Source organism: Manacus vitellinus, unplaced genomic scaffold (genome assembly GCF_001715985.3).
Source record: "Manacus vitellinus isolate BGI_N305 unplaced genomic scaffold, ASM171598v3 scaffold_31_pilon, whole genome shotgun sequence".
Classification (NCBI taxonomy): Eukaryota; Metazoa; Chordata; class Aves; order Passeriformes; family Pipridae; genus Manacus; species Manacus vitellinus.
This window is the reverse complement of record NW_021940379.1, coordinates 4,659,804-4,687,266: the sequence shown is the minus strand read 5'-3', so window position 1 is coordinate 4,687,266 and position 27,463 is coordinate 4,659,804. Positions and strand designations below refer to the sequence as shown.

Genomic DNA, 27,463 nt, shown 5'->3' with positions numbered 1-27,463 from the left:
TCCCTTGGCTGATGAGCTAAAACGTGTGAAGCCCGTGGGTGATGTAGGGTAGCACCTTCCTGGCTGTCAGGAGCAGGGATATTTCCTTGGGGGAGCCAAGCCTCTGTCTCATCCCAGCCTAACACAACAAGCAGACATCAGGAGGGTCTGTGTTTGCCCCATCCTCAGCTCAGGGCTGCTCACAATCCAGGCACAGGCTAAGAACCAAAAAATACAGCACCCAGACAACACATGCAGAAGAACAACTCCCAGAAACAAAGCTCTTAATGAGAGCTGTACGTGCCAAGCTTTTGAGCCCAGTGAGTCCAAAAACTCCAGCAGAATCAAACCAGTTCATTAATTATACCAACAACAAAAAAAAAAAAAAAAGGCATTTTTGTGAGATCAAGCTATTGGCAGTTGGTTTTAAGGAAAGCTTTTTCGCTAAAGCTTTAGCAATTTGCCTTAATGACTGCAATATTTCACAGCAAACCCCTTAACAAGTGTCCTGGGAAAATCTGCATAGGCCAACTTGTACAGAAAGAACAAACACGTCCAGCTTCCAAGTGCCTGAGTGCAAGTTCCCAAAGACAGTATGTTCAAGTTTATAATAAAATGGTGTCCTGCGTTTTCAGCCAAGTGATGAGGGGACATAACTATTTTCCTGTTACAGACCTCGTGAGACAAGCTGGTAAACAGTCCTGATGCAAACTGTTCCCTCCAACAGTGAAGTTACAGTGGTCCAATGGGCTCTCCAGTATTTTGCCTCTTCCACGGAGCTTTCCCAATTACCAGTGCTTTCTGGAAGGCTTTTTTCTTTCTGGTCTTTCTGTACTGGCCTCTGGAATGGTATAACCTCTACAAGGTTATCCTTTGGACACCCTAAAGCACCAGGATCCTGCAAAAGTGCCCCAAGTCCCAGTTTAAAGATTCATCACACTAATGAATGTGCAAAGGCTCTTAGCTTAACTCCAACTTAATGTTCTTCTCAAATAAACAGTGAGGTTTTTAAAAAATAAATAAATAAATAAATAAAAATCACATGCTGACACTGGCAGAAGCATCAGCAAATTTTTACATTTTTTTTACAAGAGTTTATAACTTTTTAACTTAAGTATAAAAATATAAACATAAAAAGTTTACAACTTTTTAAGTTATAAACACAGGTGAGGCATATCAATGGCAAAATGAGTGAAAAATTCCAACTAAAGCAAAAAATAATTTATGCAAAGTTAATGCTGGGATGTTTTATAACGTATTTGGCAGAGATTATTCAAATAAATCAAAGTAACAAACTTAATATTTGCCTGTCTAGCAACAGCACCTCCTAACAATAAAACGAGTTTAAATTTTGGCTAAACGCCTAATAAACGAGCTGTTAGCTTTTGTACTTTAATGCACTGGCTATTAAGTAAGCAAGTCAACACGTCATGAATGGAATTCAAATGTGTGCAGTAGGTTCTGCTACAAGTCAAGCTCAGAAACTGGTAAAAGAGGGAATTAAATATACCTCAAATACCAGCTCCCCAATTTCACATTCATTCAATAATCTTTTCCAGTCCTATTATATCAAAGAACAATCCAATTATGGTACTTAAATCTCAGTGTACAGTTGCCAAAAATAAATTCCTTAGCAACACTTTCAACATACCCAGAGAGGTTTCTGCGCTACAGAAAATTCCAGTTTCTGGTTTCCACAGTATTTTCAGGTGTGACACACTAATGCCTGTCATTATATATAACACGGCTCACCATCAAGTCTTATATTTTCCACATATTGGTGTCTCTAATTGCAGACTCTGAGTACCTCCTTTATCATTATACCTGCCATCCACAGAAACAAGGTAGGTACTCAAAACCAAGTACGTACTTAAGTGGCACCCTACATAAAGGTGCTCTTCTGAGTCTAGACTTCAGTTTGCCAAACAAATAGGTTTCTAATCTGGGTCTATATAAAAATAAGTACAATATTTACAGAAGAATCAGGTAATGCTTTTGTAGCATAATAATTTTGATCATGTCTCCTCCCTCCCTCTGTGATCTCCAGAAGGCTCACTGAAGCTTTCCCAGCACTGAGGTGATGTGAGATGCCTAAAGGTGCTGCAAGATACCTAAACAGGTGCAGATCCTGCATTTATAAGATGAACTGCACTAAGAATTGTGTTTCCTGGATACTCAGACCAAAGAAAAGGCTCCTTTGAGTCATCGAGGGAAAAGAAAAAGGTGATTAAATTATAGAAACAAACCCCCAAAATCCAACACAGGATCACTTCTGTTCCTTCAGTCAGGACATCTGTTATGAGAGTGATGAGTTCAGCAGCCATGGTTACTTGGACTTTATCACTCAGACTTAGTTATCAATTAAGCAGGGCTGCAATGTGCACACACAGGTCTGTAAAGCTTTAGAAATCCTCCAGAGCTGTACAGACTTCTGTCATTGACCTCCTGAGGTAACTCATGTGCAACCATCCACATCAAAACACACAGCACAGGAAACAGCAGACAGGAAACCAGCAGAGACTTGGAGAAGCCCATTGACTTCTGAATATGTCATCATTCCCTTTGGCATCCAACGTGGAAAAAGCATGAAAGTTCCAACGGATGAAGAATTTTTTGAACAGTCATTCACTCGTCTGCATGCATTTGAAATTTGCTCCCAGTCTCCCTGCCACGTTCTTGCAGTCCTAATTATGCAGACTAACCTAGCCTGAAATTAAACTTTCCCAACTGTTACATCAATATTAAGATTCACATCTAGGAATGATAATACCCAAAACGAAGGTAATTAGGTCAAATTAAAAAACAAGACTCTTTTCAGAATTATTTGGCTCATCTTTCAAAAGACATGTCACTCAGAATAGGCTTTGGATCAGGTTCTATTGACCACACTTGTGAAGAGTTTATTTAAGCCACTTCTTTGCATGTTCATCACTGCACCACATTATCTACTAAAGCAAAGTCAGGTATTAAATAATACCTTCCATTTTCCTTATACCACCTGAACTGGCAATACAGAAAAAGGAGATCAAAACTTGAAACAGTTTAAATTCTAAACTAAAATATTGCCTGAATAACCACTTCTAGAAGTTAGAAACAGACTTCGGGAAGAAAGTCTTCAGCCACAAACACAGTTGGCAACTGCCTTATCTATCAGCAAGGTGATCAAGAAATCAGAATTTGCTTTTTTGAGGGAAAGATCAAAATTGTGAATGAACATCACCGGGGGTCAGACATGTATGTTACTCTTCTCACAATGAATTTATTTCTTATAGTTTTCTTTCCATTGCTACCAAAAAGGTAGAAGGTGGGATGCAACAAAGGACTTGCTACCTCTCAGCATGTCCTCAAGAATTTTTTCTCAAAGAATTTTTTCTTTCCCTCAGTTTGAGTCTTTAATTCCTCGGGCCCTTACTCACCAAGACATGCTGCACATAACTCAAGTTTGAACATTTTCATGGAATATCACACCTACTCTATACAAAGACAGTTTACCATCAGAGGCCATTCTACCCAGCAGGGTAGGTAGACACATTTTCTGAGGCATAATCAAACCTTCTAAGCAAGATGCAATTTTTATAAAATAAAAAATATTTTTCTAATTCACTGTAAGTCCATTAAGCAAATGCTGCCAGAAGGAATTTTCTGCACATTTCTCCGGATTGACATAAAGCTTTCTGTCTGTTTGGTAAGCTAAAATACCTTTCTCAAGCATTGATTTTCTAAGTAATACTCATGTCTCTGTATTGTATCATCTTCCTCCACTGAATTGAGTTCTTCCAACAAGATGTTCCTCATTCTCCAAATTTTCCAGACAACAGTATACCGACTTTGTTGGGGCTCCCTGCTGCACTGCACAACGGGTTTTTCCATCTACCAAAGATGAATTTGTTCAAAAAGGGACCCTTGTGCCATAACACAGGTACCACACCAGCAAGGATGGAACAAAAGGAGTGAACTGGGGCCAGAAAGCAATTATCTGGTCTACCAGTCAGTACTGCCTCTGACCCATCTCTACTGGAGTTTGTACTTGAGCAGCAGTGAACCCAACTAAGAAAGAGGCAGAAACAGCCATCCAAAAGAGCTGGCTGGCCAGGAGAGAATTAATGGGGTTTCCAGGCTATTAGCCTCCCAACAGGAGATGGACAGACAATTTCATTGTTCTTGGCCCTGACTAGAAAAAAAAAAAAAAGAAAAAAAGACCCTCCAGAAATGATATTTGATCCTTGCACCACAGCTTTCTACAATAACTTGTCCCTTGTACCACTGCAATTTGTCTATTATTTTTACGTCCTCTGTAAGCTACTGTGAGGTGTCAGCGCTTTTATCTAAGAGGAACATTTCCAAGCAGGCCTGGGTTCTTTTATACAAAAAGGCATGGATGTAAAGAATAAAGGTTAGTTAAAATTCTTCTAACTCAAGTTTTCTTTGTGACTCAATAGAGTCACTTATGTTTGAAAATGTGTGTGGATGCTTCTCACTGGAACACCCTTTATACAAAGCAGAACAGACTCCATCATTCATAGTAGAGGTCACAGCCTGAAAACTGGTACATTAAAGATAAAATCCTCTTCATCAATGGCTCAAGAGAAAGTGCTGTCTTGAGAGCTGGCCAAAGGCCAGGGAATGAACTCCTGCAGGATCTTTAGGCCATAGGCACTCTACATTCAAAGCACATTTCTTTGCCCATGACACCTCCGACCTAAGGAAAGCAGTAAGTGCATAAGAATAGGAAGGAAACACCCAAAACCGCTGCACCACAGAATCTATGGCTTCTTCCTACACCCTAAGCACCTCTGGTTTTAATTCAAAACCTTTCTTTTCAAATTAGCTGCCTTCATAGAAATACAGCTTTAATGGTGGAAAGAGGCCCTAAGGAAGTCTGATCACTTCACCTACATCAGACTGGTCTGGTAGGGGATGACAGCATTGGCTTTCCTTTCCCATCTCCCCAGATTTTTTTCCCTCAGCTGTTCTCTATTCTTTCCTGTGTGCTTTACACATCTTCTTGTGTTTCTTTGCTCCCTCTGCTCCTCTTGCTCATTCACTTTGTAGTACTATGTGAACCTCATGGCATCCAGCCCACAGCCTTTGCATGGCCTAAAATAAGACAGAGCAAGGCTGTCTGTCTTTACCAGTTACTGCTCTTTTGTGTAAAGCAACACATGCAATTGATCTTCTGTCAGACAACTGCTGCTGCTGATGGCACTTTACACACTCAGTGTCCTGGGGCCAGGCGAGTTCCTTTGGCTATAAACACATCAGTGAGTGTTTCAGTGCATGGCCTGATGCCTTCCCCAGTGTGGTTAACAGCACACTGCTGTGTGCTACAGCCACCCATCTTTATAGGCTTATTTATCTTACAGAAGCAACCAAACTCCTCATTCCAGCACCAGCGTGCCCTGTGCTGAACTGGCACTCTGGATACAACCACACCAGATCCTCCACAGGACCAAATCACTGCAGTAAATAACAGAATCACACAATCTGCTGAGGTGGAAGGGACCAAAAGGATCATCGAGTCCAACCCTCAGCCCTGCACAGGACCATCCCCAAGAGTCACCCCCTGTGCCTGAGAGGATCATCCAAATGCTCCCTGAGCTCTGGCAGCCTTGGTGCTGTGCCCACTGCCCTGGGGAGCCTGGTCAGTGCCCAACCACCCTCTGGGGAAGAACCTTTTTCCAATATCCAAACTAAACCTTCCCTGACAAACTTCAGGCCATTCCCTGGGGTCCTGTCACTGGTCCCCACAGAGCAGAGCTCAGTGCCTGCCCCTCCTCTTCCCCTCCCAAGGAAGTTGTAACTGCAGTGAGGTCTCTCCCGCTCATCAAACCCCCTGGACCACAGCAGGCTCTGCTTTGGAGACAGTGGGAATATGCACCACACTACCACTGCTTGATGGCATGTGAGCTTGGAGGCAACACAGGACTCAAGTGTGTCATTCTGGAGCGGAGTGGTGGGGAATTCAGTGCAGAAACACCTCCAAAAAGCTGTGAGAGAGAGCTCCAATCTGGCAGAGATAGTGCTGAGCACTGCCAGGAAGCCTCAGAGCACCCCAGGCTTCCAGGTGGAGTAAGTGCTTATTGCCCTCGGTAAAATGGGGAGTGGAATATGTAGGGCAAGCACAGAAAAAGAAGTGAATTATTTTAAAACCTATCTATAAATACATAAAATAACTGCTTTTTCTGTCTTAGACATTACAATTACAGTTTTGTAAAATAATTTAAATAATTTGAACTCTGTAAACACCTCTTAAAATAGTAAAGAAATGGAATGATCATTATAGAATCCTAATTTTTCATTCAAGTTTAAAGATAGATGATGTAAAATGCCAGAGCTGAGCTGGTCTGTATCAATTAAAAAAAATATATATGTAAATTTTCAGGTGACAGAATAAATACTTCTGAGGGCACTTGAAAAAAAGCTTTCTGAAGATTTCAGTCTCCTTACTTCTGCATTCTGAGTGCCCCTCATGCAAGTTTAATTTATGCAGTGATGGATATCCTGAGAGATGGAAGCTGTATTATAGACATGAAGATAAAATAATCCCTAGGTGAGAAGAACCAGTTTGGTCTCAATAACACTGTACTCAACACTGCAGGTAAAATCAATTTTATTAACTTTGCTAGTTAGCATAAATATAACCCTTCTGATTAAAATACTAGTTTGTCAGAGGATCAGACTCTCCTTACCTGATGATAATCCAATACAATTTAATGACAGTGTTCCTGAGTAAGGAAAATTATCTCTTTCTATGCTCTCTTTCAGAGCTGAGCTGCAACTCTCTGACCTAAGTTGTTGTGCTCTTGCCATCTCATCTGTCCTGAACCAAGGGCCAAGTCACATTAAGTTTTTTTTCTTCAGCTTTCCATCAAGGAGACACCAAACACCATGACCATGAAATACGTGGTATTGTGGGGCCTTTCAAATGAGACCACGGAAACTCAGCTCCTGCTCAGCAAAGACCTGAAACAACCTAATCCGATAAAATGCTAAATCACTCTGGTAAAGCTCCAGAAATCCCATTCCTCAGGGTATCAGTGCTGAGTTATGGGGTATTGTAGCTTGCCAAGATGGACCAGGCTCTCAGGGTGTCTTTTCGAGCCCTCTTGCCCCAGTCCCACTGCAGGTTAATTTGTGGCATTTCCTGAGATGCTTCCAGAGAACTCTCAGGAGCAAAGGACACAAGAATTGCAAGGCTCTATCCATCTTTTGGCAAATACAGTGAGAAAAGCCTGCACGGTCTTTACAAAAGTAGGATCAATTTTCTGGAAACCACAAAGGATTCCTGTCTGGTAGACTCCCAAATTTTAGCCTTGTGGTTCAAAAGCATTTTTTGCAATAATTCAGTATATAGCCCTACAGCACAGGGTAAGACCCCAGCCCTTCACAAACTCAGCTGTTCTGCACTGAGGGCTGAAAACACCCTAATTGCTGCTTAGCCCACCAGCCCTGACTTCCTCACTCCTTACAAGATGCATCGAACTCAATGCAGAAATCCATAAAGATTCTTTCCTATGGAATGGAAGCGCTGCAGACATAATGCAGGACTGTTTGTGCTTGAAGCAGAAACTTTTTGCAACAAACCATGCTGCTGCTTCAACTAACCCCACCAAAATTCAGAGTTCTGCCCCAAGGAGAGAACATGAGGGAGAAGAGATGTAGATGGCAACAATCAATCTCCTCACTCAACAAGCTACCAAAAAAGTCCTTTGAGATGGCAGCAGTAAGGGCAAAACAAGTCTCCACACAAATCAGAATAGATGTGGGTATATTTGCGTGTGTGTATTTAAAATAAATCTCTTCTTCTTACACTCTTTGTTCAACTACATTATCAAAAAGAGGTTTTAAATACAAGCTTATGGGACTACTAAAGAGGTGAATTTATGAATGTATTCCTAACAAAACACACTCCGGAAAGCTTTAATCTATGAATTGTGACAACCTTGGACAAAATGGATTTTTAATAGAATATAATGTAAACTGCCTGAAACATTGTGATAAGGAATTTTTTTTTCAAGTAATGCACAGAATAGGCATGATGCACTCTGCATGAAAGGAGGAAAGGTCTTAATTTAAAGCATTTTAATGGACACTCAATTTGCGTAGGGAAATGTGAGAAATGGAGATGAAAAACTCAGGATAGCGATAACACTGCAGAGGGGAGAGGGAGAAAGATTAGAAAAGTAAGCAAATTTGAAAATGCTCCAGCTGATAACAGTGGCTAAAAGGAATGCAGACTGGATTAGGAACGTGTCACAGCCCAGAGCCACTGTTCTCCTGGCAGGCAGTGCCTGTTGGTGGCTCTTATCAGAGTTGCACACTGAGGAAGAAAGCACAACCCAAGTGCAAGGCAGGGGAGAACAGCCCTGTCGGGGGGCAGGGCAGTAGGGACAGTCAGGGATTTCACAAACCCAGCTGTGACTTGCTGGAGTTTCTCGGTTTCACCAGAGCTCCTGGAGCTGCCTCTCTTCACAGAGCCCAAGGGAGGCTCAAAGCCACCACAAACGTGGCCAACTCTTACTCAGAAAAAAGCTAAGCCAGGCTCAGTCCTGGCTTACCCACTGCTCAGCAGCACTGAAATGACTTCCAAGAGAGAAAAACCCATCTCCCCCGAGGTAGATACGATTCTGTTTACTAACAGCCTCTGCTCTGCAACCAAAGAGATTGATCCTGTGCTCTCATACATAAACTGCCTTTAATGAAGCTCCTTGAATTACTAAAAGGAGGAACAGATGAATCGGGTTTAGCGACAGTTTTGCCACACTGACCTTAACAGAAGCAAGCTCAGGTCTCTGCTCATTTAAATGAGACAGCAGAATTTACACATAAACACTTAACATCCTTCAAAAGGAACAGGAGGGCCACCATTATGACCAAAAAGGCAAATTAAAGTAGAGATCAAAGTTAAATATTTACTCTAAGTACTACAATATTTGCAAATCTGGAAATGATCTTTCAGCAGTTTCTATTTGCATACTTTAATTAATCCAAAAATATTAAACTAATCTCACAAAGGAAAGGGTCAAAGTATTAATTAACTTGAGATTCATTGCTTTTGTGCAATTTAACAGTTCAACACAAAGCAAAACTCAGTTTTAATAAAAACTAAGTTACTGTGACAGGTATAATTTCATGGATTAGTGAAACCACATAGAAGGCAATAAGCTTCAGCATTCACACTATTTTTTTGCCCAACTTTAAAAATAGTTGTTTCATTTCGATTTCTGTAACACCAAGTGATCTGAAGTTATCCTTTAACCTCAGCATTTCACTTTCAAATTGATGGCTCTCCACCTTGCTCCAAACAGAACAGAGGTCACAGCTGTTAGAGAAAAAATCCCCAGTGCAAAGTTCAGCAGAGATCAGACACTGCTCAGCCACCCCGATCATCCCCCAGAGCCAATTCCGGCTGAGCCTTCACTGCTGGAGCCTCTGTGTGTCACTGAGCAGCTCCAGGACAAGCACAAAGATCCCCTCCAGGCCACTGCCCCTTGGGCTGAGCTCTTACCCCACCAAAGGGACTCACTGGCTTCTTCAGCATCTTTTGGAGGAGTCGGGACTTCTTGCCAAAAGGCAAAGGATTTGGAGATAAAGTATACAGTGCCAAATCCAGCTGCCAGAGCTCTGCTTTATCAGTACAGTAGCCTAGGAATCCCCAGGAAAATAAGGATGGAAGGTGGTTAGAATTTCCTGCATCACAACCTCGGAATTACGACTGGCGAATGCACTTAGGAAACAGGAGGGGTCTTCCCCCACCAAACTTTTCCTTTTTTTTTTTTTTTTTAATTGAGAAGAAGTGCATGAAAGAGCTGATTAACTGAAAGCCTCGCCTGGAATTCATGCCAGAAGGCTCTGTAGCACTTCACCAGAGTGGGGAATCACCTCCCCTCACTTCACGGGTTTACAAGGCAAATGTCTGCGTCCCACTCAGTCGCCTCCACTCTGCACCGGCACTGGAGAGAAACAGGCACTTTTCCCTGCTATTCATCAGGCCTGTTTTACACATCCAAGAGGACTCTCACCTCAGCAGTGCCTACTGCACTGCCTGTTGCTAAAAAGTAAACTCACATTAAGTAGCTTTTCCCCCAACACTTTTATGGCAGGTACCCAGGGCTGGGTGGGATTTGTTTCCTCCTCAAATACAGCTGCAGAAACTAAGCAGAGTAGAAACTCTCTTTGCTCTGCAAAACTCTGACAACAATCTTCCTAGATCTAAACAGTTGCTAGCAACCATTTTTCTCCCTCACAGGAATTTTCAGGAAAAAAGGATGGATGCAAAAGACTCCACAAATAAAAATTCTGACATGAAGTTTTGTGATTTCCTAATTATTATACAATTTCTAGCTAAATTTATGCACAGTGTACTTTAACTGCATGATAATGGAGAGAAATTGCTCGTTTTGTAAAATACATAATTCTGACTAACAATGTAAATTTCTCCTTACCTTTGATACAGCTTGTGGGAGCATTAACATAACAAAGTACACAGCATTCAGGAGAGTTCATAGACACTCAGGTGTTTTGCAGCAATAATGAATAAAACTGAATAGCTGTGACTTTCACAGATTTTCAAATAAAGAAGACAGCATTGCCCTATATTGCTTTCAATTGTTCTTCATATTTCTCCATTTGAGTTCATTTTTTCCTGTTGGCCCTTTGGCAGCAGGAATTCTGCTGCCCTGAAGGTTCATGAAAAGCAGATGTGAGCTAAGGATTTGTGGGCTGCCTCCAATTTAATTAGATAATCTACATCCGAAGCTCAGAAGTGAAACAAAAGGAAAAAGCTCTCATCAGGTCACATAGAGCTTTTCCAAGGAGGCTGAGGAGGAAAAAATACTGCTAATAAGGGCAATACGGCTCATTAAAGAAGCTTTGGCGTGTCTCTCCCAGCACTTTAGCAAGGGTTACTGCAGGAAAGGCCGTGGTGTCTCACCTGTCCTCTGCCCCGGGGTCGTTGTGCACACAGGTGACGGTGGCCGTGCTCCTCGCGCTGTCCGTCTCCTCCTGGACCCCCCACTGGTCAGCATCGCTCACTCTGATGTCCGTGATCTTCACACCTGGGGCTGTCCTGATTCTGTTGGGGGACAACAGGGACTGCTTTAGTCACAGATCTCCTACAAACAAACCCGGAGAGGTAAACGAGGGAGCTGAAGGGAAATGCTCCCTCTCCCGTCAATAACAGGCTGATATGTTGCGACCACAAGTCACTCTGCTTTAAAAAGATAAACACAGGTCCAATCATTTTAAAGAGATGAAGTATGAGTTTCATTATGTGCAAAGCCAGTCAACTTCCAGCTCGAGCAATGTGGAGAGATTAAGAACAATTTCTACTTCAGTGGCACCAGCCTGATACAAATGAAGCAGATGTGACTAAGCATAACTTGATTTAATTTGCTGTGTCTGTCCTGCAATTTAAGATGGAGAATAAGAGGATTGTGATATAAAATACATCCTCCTGCCTGCAAACCTTTGGGAGCAAGGTGTCTTCTAATATTAGGGTGGTCTGCATGAAAAAATGTGTTTCACTGATCAAAAACCATATTGCTGGAAGGAATGGAAAGGAATAAATTATTCCAGATCTAGGACTGAGGGATGAAAATATTCATGCCATTGCATCAGGATCTATCAAACTGGGCATATCAAACTCTTGCTGCTACAAATAATCTGATGCTGACATGGAGAACCTTGATTTCCTGAGCATGGTGAGAGTCTGAAATCAGTTTGGTAGCTGGTAAATGTCACCGGTTTTTGACTTTAAAAAAAAAATTGCCAAAAAAATAAGAAGTCCATGCTCCAGCAGGGCTCAGCACTAGGAACAGATTGTCAAAGAATAGGAAACAAACTGCTTTTAATAGCAGGGACTTCATTTGTGCAGCTTGACTCCTGAAACAAGCCTGGGAGTTTGACAGGAGTGCTGCAAATATGCCTGGAGTACAATTAGGCAGAAAGCAACTGCTGCAGAGCCACGATTGCCACTACTGTGACTTAATTAATTAAAAGCAAAGCCAAGAGGGACCTCTTAGTTGTATGGTGGAATGAAACAGCTCTGCTGAGACCTGAAGCGTTACTTAACAGTGAATTGTGATGGATTTGCCCTGATGCCTCGTGGCCACTTGGTGCTCGTGTTACACTATGAAGAATTTCCTTTAAGTTCTAGCTGAGTTCATGGATTTGGATCAAAGTAACTTCAGGACTCAATGGGTGGTCTTTTCCCCTGAGAAGGAATTAATTCATCCTGCTTTTATGATACCCTTATTTCTGCCTGTAAGGCTTTACTGGCTTGATGGGTCAAATCCGTGCCTGGTATAACCAATCTGATGAAAAATATTCCCTGTAAAGACAGAATTTTACTTGATATTTTTCTAATTGTCTCCTTCATGCTTTTCCACAGGCACTCATATCTCCACACAACACACCTCAAAGCTGATGGGCCCCTTTCCTATCATCTCCTCTTCTTTTTTTTTCAGAGGAACATTCATTTATGCTGTAGTAATTACAGCGGACCAAATAATTCCTGCAAGACACCTGCATGGCTTCATTTCAGACTGACTTGTAATTTACATGAGATAGAGAATTAGGCCCTCAGCAATGGATTCAATAATTCTTTTCATTAGACCTAGTCGACCATTCTTGAAAAAAAATCATTAGGGCCAAAATAGAAAAATAAAAAGAAGAAGAGGAAGAAAAAAACCCCACCAAATACTTTTTAAAATTTTTCTTTCTCAGTCAAAATTATATTTTTTTTAACAAATTTACCTCCCTGTCCCCTCAAGTTCCCATGTTTTTTCTTGACAACATGTCTGGAAATCTCTAACCTGGCTTTCCACCCAGGTCAAATCCTGGTTAATTAAAGGTTAATTGAAGGGCAGGAGATGCTGGGGGGACACACACACCAGGACAGCTGGATCTCACCCATGACTTCAGGATTCATCAGCCTTTTTCCATCTGTCAGAAGCTTGTTATGTCCTCCTACACAGATATCTTCACTCTGCAGCATTTACTTACATCTATTCTGAACCAAATCTAGGGTTGGTGTATCTCAAGGAGGATGAAGAGCAACATGACACAGTTCCCTGCACACCTGAGCAGGGATAAGCATTCAAGACCCCTGTGCAGCTCCTTTCTCATGGAAGATGAAGCTGCTGCTCAGCTTTACCTCCATCAGTGGTCCTCACACATAGAGTGGGGGTAAGGATGCAAGAGCCTCAAATATCCACATCTATCCACATCTCCAGTTGTTCCAACCTCTTCCAGACACTGCACCCCAAAACAATGACTCTCAGCTCAACCCCTCAGCTGTGTCCACTTCCCTCAGCCAGGAGCTTTGCTGTTTGTTCTCCTGTGTCTCAATGCAGCTGTGAGATGATTTTTCCCTGCCTGGACATCAGATGAGGCTCTGCTGGTGCCTGTCCTCTTGACCCACCAGTTTGCTTCACCTTCAGGGCTCTGTCCCTTAACAAGAGGCCTTCTGGTTTTTGGCCATGCTGGCTCTGGGCTGTGCCTACAGCTTTCACTTGCTGCATATCTCCTGCCTTGCTGGGTTAGCATCAAGTGAACATCAAACCCTCTGTTCTCCAGCTACATTTTCCAAAAACGACTCAGAATGCTGCATTTTAGGAAAAATTCCAGTCTAATCCCTTGCAATGCATCTGCTCTGGTGGGCTGAGACAAGATGTCATTTTGCATTTTTGGATATCAGTAGAGCCAGGGAGGTTGAAAGAAGGAAGAAACTACATTCAGTTTCTCACTTAGGAAAAGTCAAGAAATTCAAATTAAACCAGCCTACATATGGGAGGTTTGAGCCTACTGTTCCTCAGATAAGTGATTCATATCTTTAAATCTGCCCCCAAACTCCACAGGCACAGAAATCGTTGTAAGTTTTGGGGACTGAGGCTTTGCAAAAGAGTAAAAAATTCCTAGCAGAGCTAACATGACTTGGATAAAGGATGGTGAATGGCACATGTGTGGGCACCACTCCGTGCCAGGCTTCAATTATAAGCTTGGGTGGATTATTTAGCTTTGTTATACCTCCCTTCCTCACACATAAAATACTGGGAAGTGCTGCTCTTCCAACTCAAAGGGAGCTGTAAGGACAAATGGAATTGCCTGAGAAAAATCTGATGTCCTTTAATTTGCCAGCTGACAAAAATTCTGCCGTCTCTGGGCTTGAAAACGTGGAATTGAAGTATTTCACAGAAGCATGACCCAAGAAGTAACTGTTACTACTAAGATGGCTTAATTCCTTCTTTTTATAAAGGATAATTGTGAAATGGGGGGGGGGGGGGGGGGAAAAAGGAACAAAAGATGACAGTCAATCGGAAATTTGGCAAAACTGACATTTCATTTCCATGAAACACTTGCTTTCTGAAAAGCAGAATTTTCAGACAGAAAACTGTCCTGTTAAAAAAACTTTAAGACATTACAACGTACATGGCATTTTGATAATGCAATTAGTAGAGATGTGAGACAGAGGATTACTGAGTGAGCTCAGCAGAAGTTACCCTGCAACAGGGCCTATTTATTCATGATATCCCTTCTTCAGGGGTGAAGGAGGTCCCACAGAAATGTGACACCCTCCAGAACTGCCTTTCATGACATTTTCCCCATAAGATCTCAAGAGGAAGGAGCTGGAGGGGGAGAAGTACCAAAGCTGCCCAGAGCAGGGAATCAATGAAACTGCTTCGGGAGAGAATGTAGCCCCTTCTCCAGCTCCAAAGGTAGAACAGAGGGAGCTGCTTTCAGTGTAGACTGCAAAGTACATTTGGTAGCCCTGGCAGGACTTTTTCCCCTGAACAGTATGTCCTCCATTTACTGCAGAATGTAAGGACAGAAACATGATAGACTGAATGCAGTGGGCAAGCAGAAGCATTCCCAGCCTGCCAACTTGGAACAGTCAGGAACTATTTTAAAATGCAATCCCAGCCTGAAATGTATGTGACCCCATGAATTCAGCCACTCCAAACCTCTCAGTTATTACAACAGAAGGAAAGGAGAAGGTACCAGCAATCACCAGAGCTGGAGAGCAACTTAAGGGCTGCAAGAGGGATTTAAGCACCAAGCACTTAGTGGAAGTGGTGCAGGGACTTCCATGGCCTGCCAGTCAATTAACTGCAAAATCTGAAAGGTAAATGCTTACTTGCCACACACCCCTACCCCACTCCTGGCAGCAGTGACTGTGAAGTAAAATCTTGGCAAAAGGAACTTTAAAATAGAAACAGAAGGAAAAGATATTTAGGAAATAAAACAGGAATGTGCTCACAGCAGATGGGAAATGCTCAAAATTATGAGAAAAAAGACTTTTTCAGAGCTATTTTAGAAATCTTCTTACCCCCCATAGTCTATTATGGGGGAAAACATGATCTGAGCTAAATTCATTCTCAATGACGTACTAATAATAACAGCTATGATAAATTTCATTTGTAATTTCCAACCATTTCTGTAGTCAGCCCTTCAACTGCATTTTTAGCCCAATTAAAAATAAAATCATTATCCTTCCCCTACAGGAAATCCAAGCTGTAGGCCACTTTAGTCAACTTGCCCAAAAATTATACTGTCTCTGCAGAGCCAGAATGAGGGCCTATACATGTTGATTCCCAGGCTTGCACTTCAGCTAGACACCCCTACCCATCTTTAGGACCAAATCAGAGCAGAGCTGAGTAATTCCAAGCCCTCACAGAGCATTTTACATATTTGAAGAACTGCACAAACAGCAAGCAATTAGTTCTGAACGAAGACCCTGGGGAGTTTCTAGTTAAAATACATGTGGTTTAGGATACATTAAACCAAGCATTATAAATTAAAATAATCACTGAATTCAGGCATAGCATCTGGGGATTTCTGGGGTGTGGGTGCGATGGGCAGTGTTTCTGTATAGGAAATGGCCATGAAAGACCAGCCCATGTACCAATGTCATTTCTGCTGCTGTGGGACTGAAGTATGTGTGAAACAGGAATCCTGCACTACCCCACCTCTTATGGAAGTCAGATTTACAACAGCTCAGGGGATCAGGCCCTAAATCTTCACACCTAAGCAAGTGCTTATTTTCTAAAGTATTTTTCCAAGAGCTTTAGTTCTTTGGAGTATTTTTATATTTTAAAAGACCTGTCACATACTTATGTTCAAACTACTTCCCCATCAAATTCTCCTTAAAATAGCAGCACTAGGCCAGCTGTGTTTGCTTCTACAATTCCATATTAATGTCATTATAAGTAAAGCTATCTTTCCAAGTACGTAAAATACACATCAAGATACACAGAGACCCTGCAAAGATCCAAACCCTCTCCAAAAGGTAACAAGTGTAGAAGCACAAATGACATGTAAAACAAACAGCCTACAGACCTATGTAGAGGTCTAAGTAGATGGCAGGCAGACAGCAATTTGGAACAGAGGTCCACTGCAAAGCACCAGATAAAAGGAAATCCCAAATAAAAAGGTTTGACTAATGGTACCAGCAGGTAAAAACTTAATGTGGCCCTGATATAAAGCCAGTGGCAATAGGTATTACCTGGGAAATAATGTGGGAACTCAACAGTGGGACAAAAAGAAAGCATGTTTGCCCTTGAGAATAAAGATAACTCAGTACTTATGAGACAGAGGCAGCAACTTCCAGAGTCAACTGATTTGACCTCCAAATTTCATCCATGCTAAAAACTACCCCAGTGACTGACCCTTCATTGCACAATCAATGCATAATTGGCCCAAATGTGTTTCCAAAACAAGCCAGGGGTGTACTGTGCTCTGCCTGCCTTGGCCCCCTTTCCCCCAGAACACCTCCCCACTGCAGGGTCAAAGCTTTCCCAGCCACCTTGCACCTCGTGGAAATGCCCTTTCTGTACCCCATCCCCTCAGCACTCTCTCACCTTTACACCACCCCGGGAGATTTGCCTCTCCCTCCCTCTGGCATACCTCACTTCCTCCCTGCAGCAGTTATTTTTACGCAACCTTTTGTAGCTGTCTTACTTAACCCTGCCAAACATTTGGGGATGCAGCTTCTGTGAAAGCAGTTATTACTGTCGTACATCAGAATATCTCAATCCAACACATGCTCAAGGAAAAAAAAAGTCAATGTCAAAGCACTGGGGAGGACAAAGCAGACAAATCAGGTTCAGTGACCAGCGTGGTGCAAAGCAGGAGGGAAGCTGCTCAACAGATGTGGGGGCTGATATGAAAAAAGCCCAACAACTCAGAGAACAGAGAACCCTTCGAAATCATGGGGGGGATCAATGCTAAAGATTTAGAATGATGCAATTACCACTCTTCTGCCCAAAAAGGTGAAGCGATCAACCTTTTTTATTTTTTTTTTCTGCAGCCCATCAAATGTTTCAAAATATGTTAACCATCAAGCTCACTAGCATATTGGATTTTGAATAATGAAAAGAGTAAACAGGATTTTAATTTGGATTCTGACAGTAAAGCGCTTTCCATGTGATAAATTAACTATTAGGGAAGACAAATTAACACAACCTCCCCTTGAGTATGATGGCTCATGATTTTGAGGAAGTTTTTACAGAAGCATGATCAAAATAAGACAGGATGAAAAACAGGAGATGATGATGGGGGGAGTATTTTACCAAAAATTCTTCCTCCTTCTTTTCATCAAACTGTACATAAAACTTCTCCAAAAAAAGTGCAGTAGCTTCCCTCAAGAGATCCCCACTTCTCCTAAGATTGTATAAACATTTTAGGAGTTCCTCAGCTGTTCTAGATCACCAGATTGATGAATTTTAAAGCACTTGTTTAACACTGAAATGTTAAATTTCACATCTGTGAAGGAAAGTCAGAAGAGATTCCCCCCTTTAGGAATTTTTTTTTTAAAGGGAAGGTGTCTCAGAAACATTTATAAGACATAAGACTATAAAATCAGCAAAAAGGATGTGGTCAACTTCAAAGCAGACAAACATCATGTTATATTTCCATATCCAATGGAAAATTCCCAAATTTTGTCATTTTTTTAAAGGAGAGAAGACATTTTAAGATTTCATCTTCACATTTCAGCAGAAACTCCATTTTTCAACCTGCTCTCTCTCTTTTGGGTAAGCAAATAGAGCTTAGAAAAACAGCAGAAAGACACACTTATTGGCTTGAAATTAAAGCTATTAATTTTTATCCTTATTTATTCCTGTCACAAACCAGACCTGTTTTATATGGGTTTCCAACACTGCTATGGAAACCTGAGAGGTTCTGAAGTCTTTATGTAATATGAAATGAAAATGCCATCTCCCACAGTGAGCACTATTTTCTTTGAAATATGACAATAGTGGAATTTTGTCCCTCTGGGAGAAAAATAGTTGCCAGGCACTGGGGCAGGAGACATCAGGTCCAAATCTATTGACTAAAGACATGTTATTAACCATTTAACTGTCTGGACAACTTCAAAATGGGAATAAGGATGTTTACTCAACTTTGTATGGAAATTTGCCAAAAAAACCTTACTATTTCTATGGAGACATTGTGTATTTGTATCCTTAAAAATTGTACAAATACTGCATTTCAGTATATTTCTGTGATTTCTCAGTAGTACTTAAAACTGCAAGTCAAAGAGTTCTGTAGCAATTGGCATTTTCTTAATAAAGCTCAAAGTCAAAATTTATGGGATCCACCTGAAAACATTGTTGTGCCTTTGACATACAAACTACTTTAATTATAGTATAAGCAAATGTGGGTCTAGATTGTGATGAAAGCTCTTAAATTCCAGCAAACCCTTCACAGCAGGAAAAAAGGCCTGACAGCCCCAGAGACTCCTGCTAGACCAGAATGGAAGAGGAGCAGGTCCTCTGTCCTTTGCCTGCCTGGAGGGCAGGAAACATTGCCCATAATCTGCAAATAAATACACAATTCTGAAAACTCATTTGACATTTTACACATTCAAAGTATCCAATAAACATGAACTAACCATTACTACTGTTGATCAGGAGGAGACAGCAGGTCTTTTTCCAAGCCTAAATGATCCTTACAACTCATAACATCCAAACAACTCGTAACGTCCCTTTCTCATTAGGATGCACAAGCAGCTCACACCTCTGCATCCCCTGAAAGAGCAGAGATATTTTCCTTTATTCCACTGCCTCCATTGAGTTAACTGAGTCTATGGTGTGTTGATGATTACTCAAAGAGCTCAGGAGTGTCTGCTGTCACGTGCCTCTAGACATCTCCAAGAGCTGAACCGTGTGCCCTCTTTTCTCCAGCACAACAATTTGTGGTTTAACTCCTCTGTAGAGAGGAGAAATAAAACACTGGAGTGGTTTTCTGTAACACGTGTCTACAGAACAAAAATCAAATCCCCCTCAGTCTCTTCAACCTTACTCTGAAAGATCTAAAACACTCAGACCATGTCCTTTGCCTTGAAACCAGTGTGATGCTCTGATAAATGAAACTCTTTCTCAAAGCCCAGAAGTACAGGAGAATATGCATTACCAAGCCTGAAGGTGTCCAAAGTATTTGAACTCGGAATTCTTGCAATCATGCAGAAACACAGCTTTGGAAACCATAATGAAAAAAATCAAAGTAAGCCAGAGGTTTCCTCCTGCAAAGACAAAGCTACTCACAGATTTCCTTTTATTGAAAGGTTCCTTTCAGGAATCAGCACAGCAAAAATGTCTGCAGCCTGAATAGGGTTCAGGCCTCCTGGGAGACAAAGAATTGTTATAAAGAAGTCATTTTTCTACCTCTACAAATAAAATGAAATAATAAAAAAAAAAAAAAGCCCTGAAGGTCATGGTTTCTGGAAGCACCTAAACAACAACAAAGTAAAAACTTTCCACCTCTCTCCCTGTAAAAGCAGATAATGAGCTCCATGGCATTGTCTTGGTCAGCACTGAGTGAGGGTTTACACCTTTTAAAACATCACTGTGGCTGAATTTGCTCACCACTCTGGAGACTCATACATTTCCTCTAAGAAAAAAGTTTATTAAATATAATTTGCACTATTACAAATAATTATCTTTTACCAGACATAATATAAATAACTTGGAATCGGAACTTTCCTGGGTTGCTGCAGAGTATTACAGTCAACCCTGGAGTTTGTTGTATTTGTTGGACTGTTTGTGGTCTTTAAGGGACCTATGGTACATTTTTCCATGCTTGCTCAGCATTCTGCATAAAGAAGCAGCACAAAAGAGGTTGTTACCAGGACCTCCACCCAGGCTGTGGCAAGGAGACACCGACCTGAGCACAAGGGACAGAGTTAGAGGGAAGAGTGAAAAAAAAAAAACACAGCAATGAAATATCTCCCAAAATTAAAAAGGCCACAAGAACTTTGCCTGAACTAGTAGTTGTTGTTTTTTATTGGATTATTTTATGGGGTTTTATGTTGTTTAATCGAAGAAAGAAAATGGATGCCATAAAATATGCAGAGCTAACTGGGGCTGCAGAGTACATTGCTGAATATTGCTGGTAATGCCATTTCCCCTTCACTGTCAAAAAATAAAAATATCGTTCTTTATATCCCTGTCACATGGAACAGCAGTCCTCTCGTGCTTGCCAATCAATCATCCTGGAGTGCACCTTTACCTTGAGCAGAATGTGCTAGGACAGTGAATAAGGAAACCTCGGCAAATAATCTCCCTTTCCACAAGACAGAATTCAATTTCCAGCATAGCTCAGACCAGTACTTTTCTTGAAAAGGTGGCATCATATATTACAGCAAAAAAAGCATTTTTCTGCTGCTAGTGAAAACTTTAGTGAGCATTATGATTATGTGGTTTGTACTCCAGGCACCAATGACCACCAAGCAGGCTAATAATGTACGAATTCTGACGAGAACCAGCCCTCCAGCTGGGATAAAACACCAAAGACCTTTTTTCCCTTTTTTTTCCCCTTCATTCTGATTTTTTTACTGTAAGATTCCTTTTCTAGCTGCAGACCACAATTTTCCAAGACTCTCTTCAAGAATCAGCTCTTCACTCTGGTGCTCAAGTAGCCTTAATCAGCCCTTTGGCCCCTGTGCCAACAGGCTTTTACCCTTGGCAGCCCAGTTTGGTTTCTTCAGGTGCTGCTTCTCAGGAGCTTTTTGAAGACCCTCTGCAGGTAGGTTGAACTTGGACCAATGACTCTTTGAATCCCCCTTTGGATCTCTGCAGATTTGGCAAGGATTTTGCAAGTCCCAAGCTTTGTCTCCCCTCCGAGGACAGCTGGGTCCATAATCTACTGCAGTAAAGTCCAGAGAAAGCCCCACAACTGGATGGTGCCAAAGCACTGTCTGCCTGGATTTGCCTCCAACATTTCTAACTATGAAGATGAGGAGACAATTTTTCTCCTCTGTATGCCTTGAAGCTCCAATTCCAGGCTTTTGTTCTCCAGATCTGGCCAAAATATCATCCCACAAGCTGATGCCTCACAGAAAGACCCCAGCAGCCCCAGAGCCTGAGATGGGCAAAGAAGTCAGGAGGATCCAGCCCTCCAAAGACTGTTGCTCACAGTGCTGTTGCAGCTTAGAAAGCTTATCCAGCCTTGCAAAGCTGTCAGGAAAATTTAGCAGCCACCCCACAAAAATTACTTGCCGTTTACCACAGTGATTGATGGTAATGCAAGAAACTAATGGCATTTTACTTGCCTGTCGAAAGGAATTACTCACCCTGGACCAGCAGGATTGGGGAAGGATTCCTTAATCCCTACAGCGACTTTTAAATTAAACTCTAGTGTTTGCAGGGCTGAAAACCAGTCACAGACAGCAGCCTGCTTCAGGATGGATTCCAACATGATGTAACACGTGGGCAGACAGGTCTGGCACAACAATAAACAGGGTGAAAGGCAGCTGCACACTGTGCTTCTGACTTCTTTTTAAAACATTTGCAGATTTCAGGGGAGCAAATCCATTTCCAGATCGTTAATCCTTAACAAAGACCTACGTCCTGGCACTGTGCATGCAACAAAAACCTGGGGGCATAACAGGACAAAAAGGCCATAATCAAAAACTGGAGGCATCTGACCTAAGTGGCAGAGGAAGGTGCTCCTGTTTTGTCTGTATGTGCAGAAGAGCACAGAGGTAGAGGGGGTCAGTTCACTTCCTAAATCAGTAGAGGTGATAGCATCATTCCCTCTGCAGCTTTCCCTTTCCTTCCTAACACCAGTACTTTATCCTTTATCACATTTCCTTTACCAGCTGGTCTGTTTGCCACCACGACTTCTCTGTTCTGGTTTCACCTGCAGTCCCAGCATTCTCCCTGTAAGGACAGCAGATCCTCCACTGTGGCTCAGTCACAACATCCTTGCCAAATGAGCTGCTTCAGTAGTCTGAGGCCAAACAACATTCACTCAGGAGCATGTCAAGAGTGAAGAACTGAAAAAAGGTCCTTCACCAGGAGCTGATTCTTACAAGCAGCAGCACAACAGGCTCCAACACCCAGCACTGCCCCAGGGAACTTCAGTGAGACAAACAGCAAGGGACAGCTCCCAGCACTGTGAGGATACCAGTGAGCCACCCTCACAGCTTTGATTTTGGTTAGCCTGTTTCCTTGACCTCTCCAAGATTCAAGCTCCTATACATCCTCAGAAACCAGATGAAAAATCATCTCTGCAAAAGGTCATGATCAAAAAAGGGGGAGGAGAAACAATTCATGTTTTATGAAGACTAGAGAGGTCTAAGTGCTGGCTACTAAGAAGTCTCTCAAACTTTCAGCATTTCAAAGCATACACTGTGTTTGCCATAACAAACACTCCAAAATCAGGCTTTCCCACTGGGAGGAGTTGGGGGGCACAGAATCAACTTCCTATAAAACCAGTTAAAATCCATTACAGTGCATTCAAGGGTTTTCAGTGAAAAACACTCACAGTGAGACACTGCATCCAACTGAGCATTAAGCACTTCCCATTCCTGTTCCGCTTTTCCAACTGTAACTAGTCTCTAACACTGTTAGTCATGAATTCGTGATTAATGAGCCTTGTTTAGAGGACTGAATACTGAAATCGTTCTGATATAGAGGCTCAAACCACAGAAAGACGATCTAATTCAGCAAGGGAATCTGCTGTGCTTAGGGGGGATTCCAAACCTTCAGTAAAGGAAATCAGCTGTTAAGTCACATTAACAAGGGGCAGCACACTGTGCCCTCGGCTCCATGGTGCCATATGATGGTCTCACAGCTTGGCATCTGGGGTCAAAATCGTCTTTACACGTTAAGAACATTTAACATCTGCTGGGAAATCTGTGGCTGGTCAAGAAATGGTTGTGACTGGAGTGAGGATGATGCCAGTGTGGTTTTACACCAGAATTCTTAACTATGAGAAACACACACACATACACACCCACACACACCCCCTCTTGAGCTCATACAGCAAAGGACCAGTAACCCAGGGCTAAACTAATTATGACTAGTTATGCTTGAGCAGGAAAACAGCAGCCACTCCTATCTTGCTTCAAGGGGACAAGTAAAACAAGTGTCTTTGTGGTTCTTCTTCCCTGTGCCTGGAAGGAAAGAACTGTCTCTCTGGAGTCTTCCCCTCCCAGGGTGTCCAGAGGAGCAGATTTCCTCCACAGCTGGGGACATGGGGACAGGCAGGACAGCTCTGCTCTCCAGGCTTGACAGCAGGGCTGGAGAAAGCCCTGCATGCAGCCACATCAGCCCAGCCTTCTTGTTCACTCCAGCAGAAAAATGTATCTCTCGGGTCATGAAAAATCTGATAAAGCAGTGAAAACCAAAAAGACAGTATTTTCATGAAATAATATCACTCATCATGCACCCATGAATACCTGGAAACAGCTGGAGGAGGGGGAGCTTAATCATACTTGAAATGGTTTATAAAATGCATGAAGATGGAATAAATGCTCCTTGTTCTGTTACAGCAGTCACTTTCAGACATATTTCAAGAGCCTAATCCTGAAGACCAGGAGATTAATTTCTGGAGACAAGCCCTTTTCCCTCTGAGCTCCTCCCAAGCTCTTCAGAGAAAATGACCTGGTCTGATCTTAACACATCTTGAAAAAGACAGAAAGATTAATCATTTCCTTCCCTACTTCATCTTCATGGAACATCTGAGTAGTTTCTACAGCTGTCAAACCTTTATTTTCACGGTCCTTTTGACTGTACTGCTCAGATATTCAAAAACCCATTAAAACTAAGGGGAAGACCCATTCACTGAGACTTAGTATGGAAAGGAGGTGGGGGAGGGAGGCTTAAAGTTATCTGGTACTTAAATTAAAGAGAGAGTTGGAGAAGATTTATTCACAAATCAAACTCTCCACTTTCAAAGAGTCACCCATCCTGGTGGTGCTCTGAACACAGGAGATGCTGTTGGGACTAAAGGTTGAGAAATGCAGCCTGATCCAACAACTGGGTAACTCTGCTTACTCCTACAGAAGATCCAAGGGATAAAGAAGCACAAGCAAAGCAACCTGCCTGGTATTTTTATGGACACAATTTTGCACCTACAAATTGCAATTGTTTTCCAATTGCAACATTAACATCAAGTTAGAGCTCAGCTTTCAGATCAGTCTCCTGCAAAGGTGGTGTTTGTCGATGCCTGTGTGATTGTGGCTGTAATTATTTCCCCCAGCAATTACTGTCACTATATCTGACTTCATCCTAGAGTCAAGTATTGGGGTATTAAAGTGACAATATCTTCCATGCCAGTAATTGCTGATATAAAACCTTGTTATCAATTACTCACGTCAATAGCTTGTGGATATTAAACGCCAAGACAGTATGTTACTGGGCTGAGACTGCTTTCTAATTTGATAGTTAGGCTATAAATGATCTGATTTGCTGATGAAGAGCTCAAATTACAAAGGCACCATTCAGAAAATCACTATATATATGGATGAAGTCTTTTTAAGTGGAGTTGAGAAAGTGCTCTCTTCCTTCCTGGCAGTGTTGCCTTCCTCACTTGAATCTTCACTGTCAAGTTATCATCCTCAATTAACTTCAGGCTCAACTATTCTCAGGTATAACACTGTCTGCCAGCACAGCAGTGGGCTTAAAAAAGTGGACCTGCAAGCTATAGTCTAAAGTTCATTCATCAGAAATACCAATATTATCCCTCTTTTTTACCTTTCAGAACAGTGAAACCTCAGCAGTACCATTACATTCAAGTTTTTACTTAGTCCTGAGAACATTTTATCTTATTTTCACTTGGGGAAACCCTTTCTTTACGGAATATTCCTGTAGTTAAGATCTCTCTGCAGTTTTATGTGAAATTAAGTAGCTAATGTCATACACAGGGTACTGCAAAGACTAAATCATGATATTAAGGGAAGTCAGGGTTCAATTTCCCTGCATGAAGCAGGTGAGATTGGGAAAGGCTAGATTTGGAGAAGGTAATAAACAGTCACAGGTGAGCATAAAATATAAATGCAAAATGCACTTCCTCATATTTATTGCATTTTTTACATCTAAATCAGGCAGATTTCATTCCACAGATTGAGACTGATCTGAAGTAATTTAGTGGGAGGCTGGTAGTTGAAACACATAATCACATTTCTAGAACAATGTAATTACACTGAATTTAATGTGATTTCCTGCCACAGGTTTAAAAGTGCAGCCTCCTCCACATTCTTGATTTACGCTGAACATGACACTTGATGTAAGATTACTTTTACGTAGCCACGTAAAGCATTGCATAAGGGGAGAAATTATGCTGTGACTCCTTGAATTCCCCATGACCATCACACAAAGATGCCAGTCATGAAGTACCAGTAAGCTCAAACGTTAAATGTCTAGGAAGGTGCTGTTTCAGCAGATGACCATTGATTTTAGATTTCATTTTCACTGAATGTCTCACGAGGAACAATTTTGTCGACCTTAAGAACTCGCGGATAAGTCAGTTCTGCTCTGTGGAGCAAAGAAATTTGATGGGAAATTCGTAGCAGAAGGGTTTTTAGGTTTTGGTGGGCTGCAGATGCTTCAAAGAGTCCTATGTTAAAGAGTTTTTATAAAGAGCAGGCTAACAAATGGACAGGGCAGGTCGTACCCATTAAGAATTGCTAGAAAATACTTCGGGAAAAACTAATTGGAGTCTGAATGCAGACCAACAACTTGAATCAAAACAAATACAAGGACAAAGGGCTGGAAATGTATCAAAGTTAGGAACAAAAGAGCACAGTCATTGATATTTATTTAACTCCTACATATTAGTTAAAAGCTGATGTAGAGAGAAAGCTTGCAAGCCAATGCATCGGGACAGCCCGTGCTGCCTGCCAAAGCACACTGCACAAACAGAAGGGTTACTCTTAAAAATAAATAACACCAAGCTTATAGTTGATCAGATGAAATCCTGCAAGCCCGCCTAGTATGAAACAAGTCAAGTAATCTCTCTTTGCAGAATAACTTCAAATAACAACCAAAGTTGTACAAATGGAGGCATATTTACAAGCAATTTGCAAGCAGAAAGAAAAATGAATAAACTGATCAAAAATGCTATTTACTGCTGGCAGTTCATTTGACTTTCTGCACAATGTTCCAACATTTATATTCCTTCATTGGAATAAATAACTATTGAAATATAACAAATAATGAAGCAGATGCTAAAAGACAATAAAAGTGCACAAGATTATATTTTTTTTTTCCAAGACCAATATAAACTTGAATGAAATAAAAGTTGAAGAGCAGGTTTTAAAGCTGGGGACTTATATGAAAAGTAAACTAACAATAGATTCAAAGCAGAGTAATTACTGATGAATCACAACACTTTGGAAATGGCCTCGGAAGGCTCCAAATGCACTACACAGTGCAGAGGGGGAGGGAGAACAAGGGAGACAAGAGCCCCTAAAAGGAGACAATGCTGCAGCCCTCGCTCAGATAAACCACTGATGTGGCAAAATCGGCTGCGTTTAGGTTGTAAAGCCAAATCCCGAGATTCTTCCTTCCAATGGACGTTTTCTTTGGCTTGAACAAAAACATGGAAAAAATCTCAAGGTTTTCAGGCTTGAAACAAAGCAAGGAGAGACCTCAATGCCTCTGAGCAGCTTTTTGACACTCAGTGCAGAGCGATGTGTTGTGAAAGGCTCACACAGCCGGCGACGTGCGGTGGAGCGGCAGCGACGGATGCAGACGTGTCACAAAACCCAAGGAACAGGAAAGCTTTGTCTGGGAAATGATGGGGTGTGTTATTGATGGCTCAGCAGCCAGAAGACCTCAGTGCTTGGAGGGGATAATGGGTTTGTCATTTCTCAGCCTGGGAGGACTTGAAGAGAGGCAGCGTTTCAGCTCCGTGCCCACCCCGTGACCCCGGTGTGTGGTCCCACAGGTCCCACAGCAGGACAAGCAGTGCCAGCTCAGCCACAGCATCCCCCCCAGTACACCCAACCCACCACATGTCCAACCCACACCACATCTCAGCTCTTCTTCCTGAGCTGGACAAGCTTCCCAACAGCTTTCAGACCCTTAGCAGTGTTTCTTCAAAGAGCAAATACATTTGCCGAAATTAATTTTGGGCCGCAGCTTCTTAAGAGGTGCCCATTCCTCCATCAGACAGATTAGTGGCAGAGCCTGCTACAAGTTACAGTCTCATAACCAAAAATGTACTAAGCAGATTTTCCCCTTTGTTTACTGAAAAG

The 27,463-nt window shown here is 41.9% G+C and overlaps 1 protein-coding gene across 1 annotated transcript in view; it reads right to left on the bottom strand.

Moving 5' to 3' along the window:
• LOC108640360 (transmembrane protein 132B-like) overlaps nt 1-27,463 on the bottom strand; it is a 60,472-nt gene that overhangs the window by 11,764 nt on the left and 21,245 nt on the right. The window contains exon 2 of the mRNA XM_018076486.1: nt 10,913-11,053. Coding sequence (XP_017931975.1) covers nt 10,913-11,053 — 141 coding nt within the window. The remainder of the gene's footprint in view (nt 1-10,912; nt 11,054-27,463) is intronic.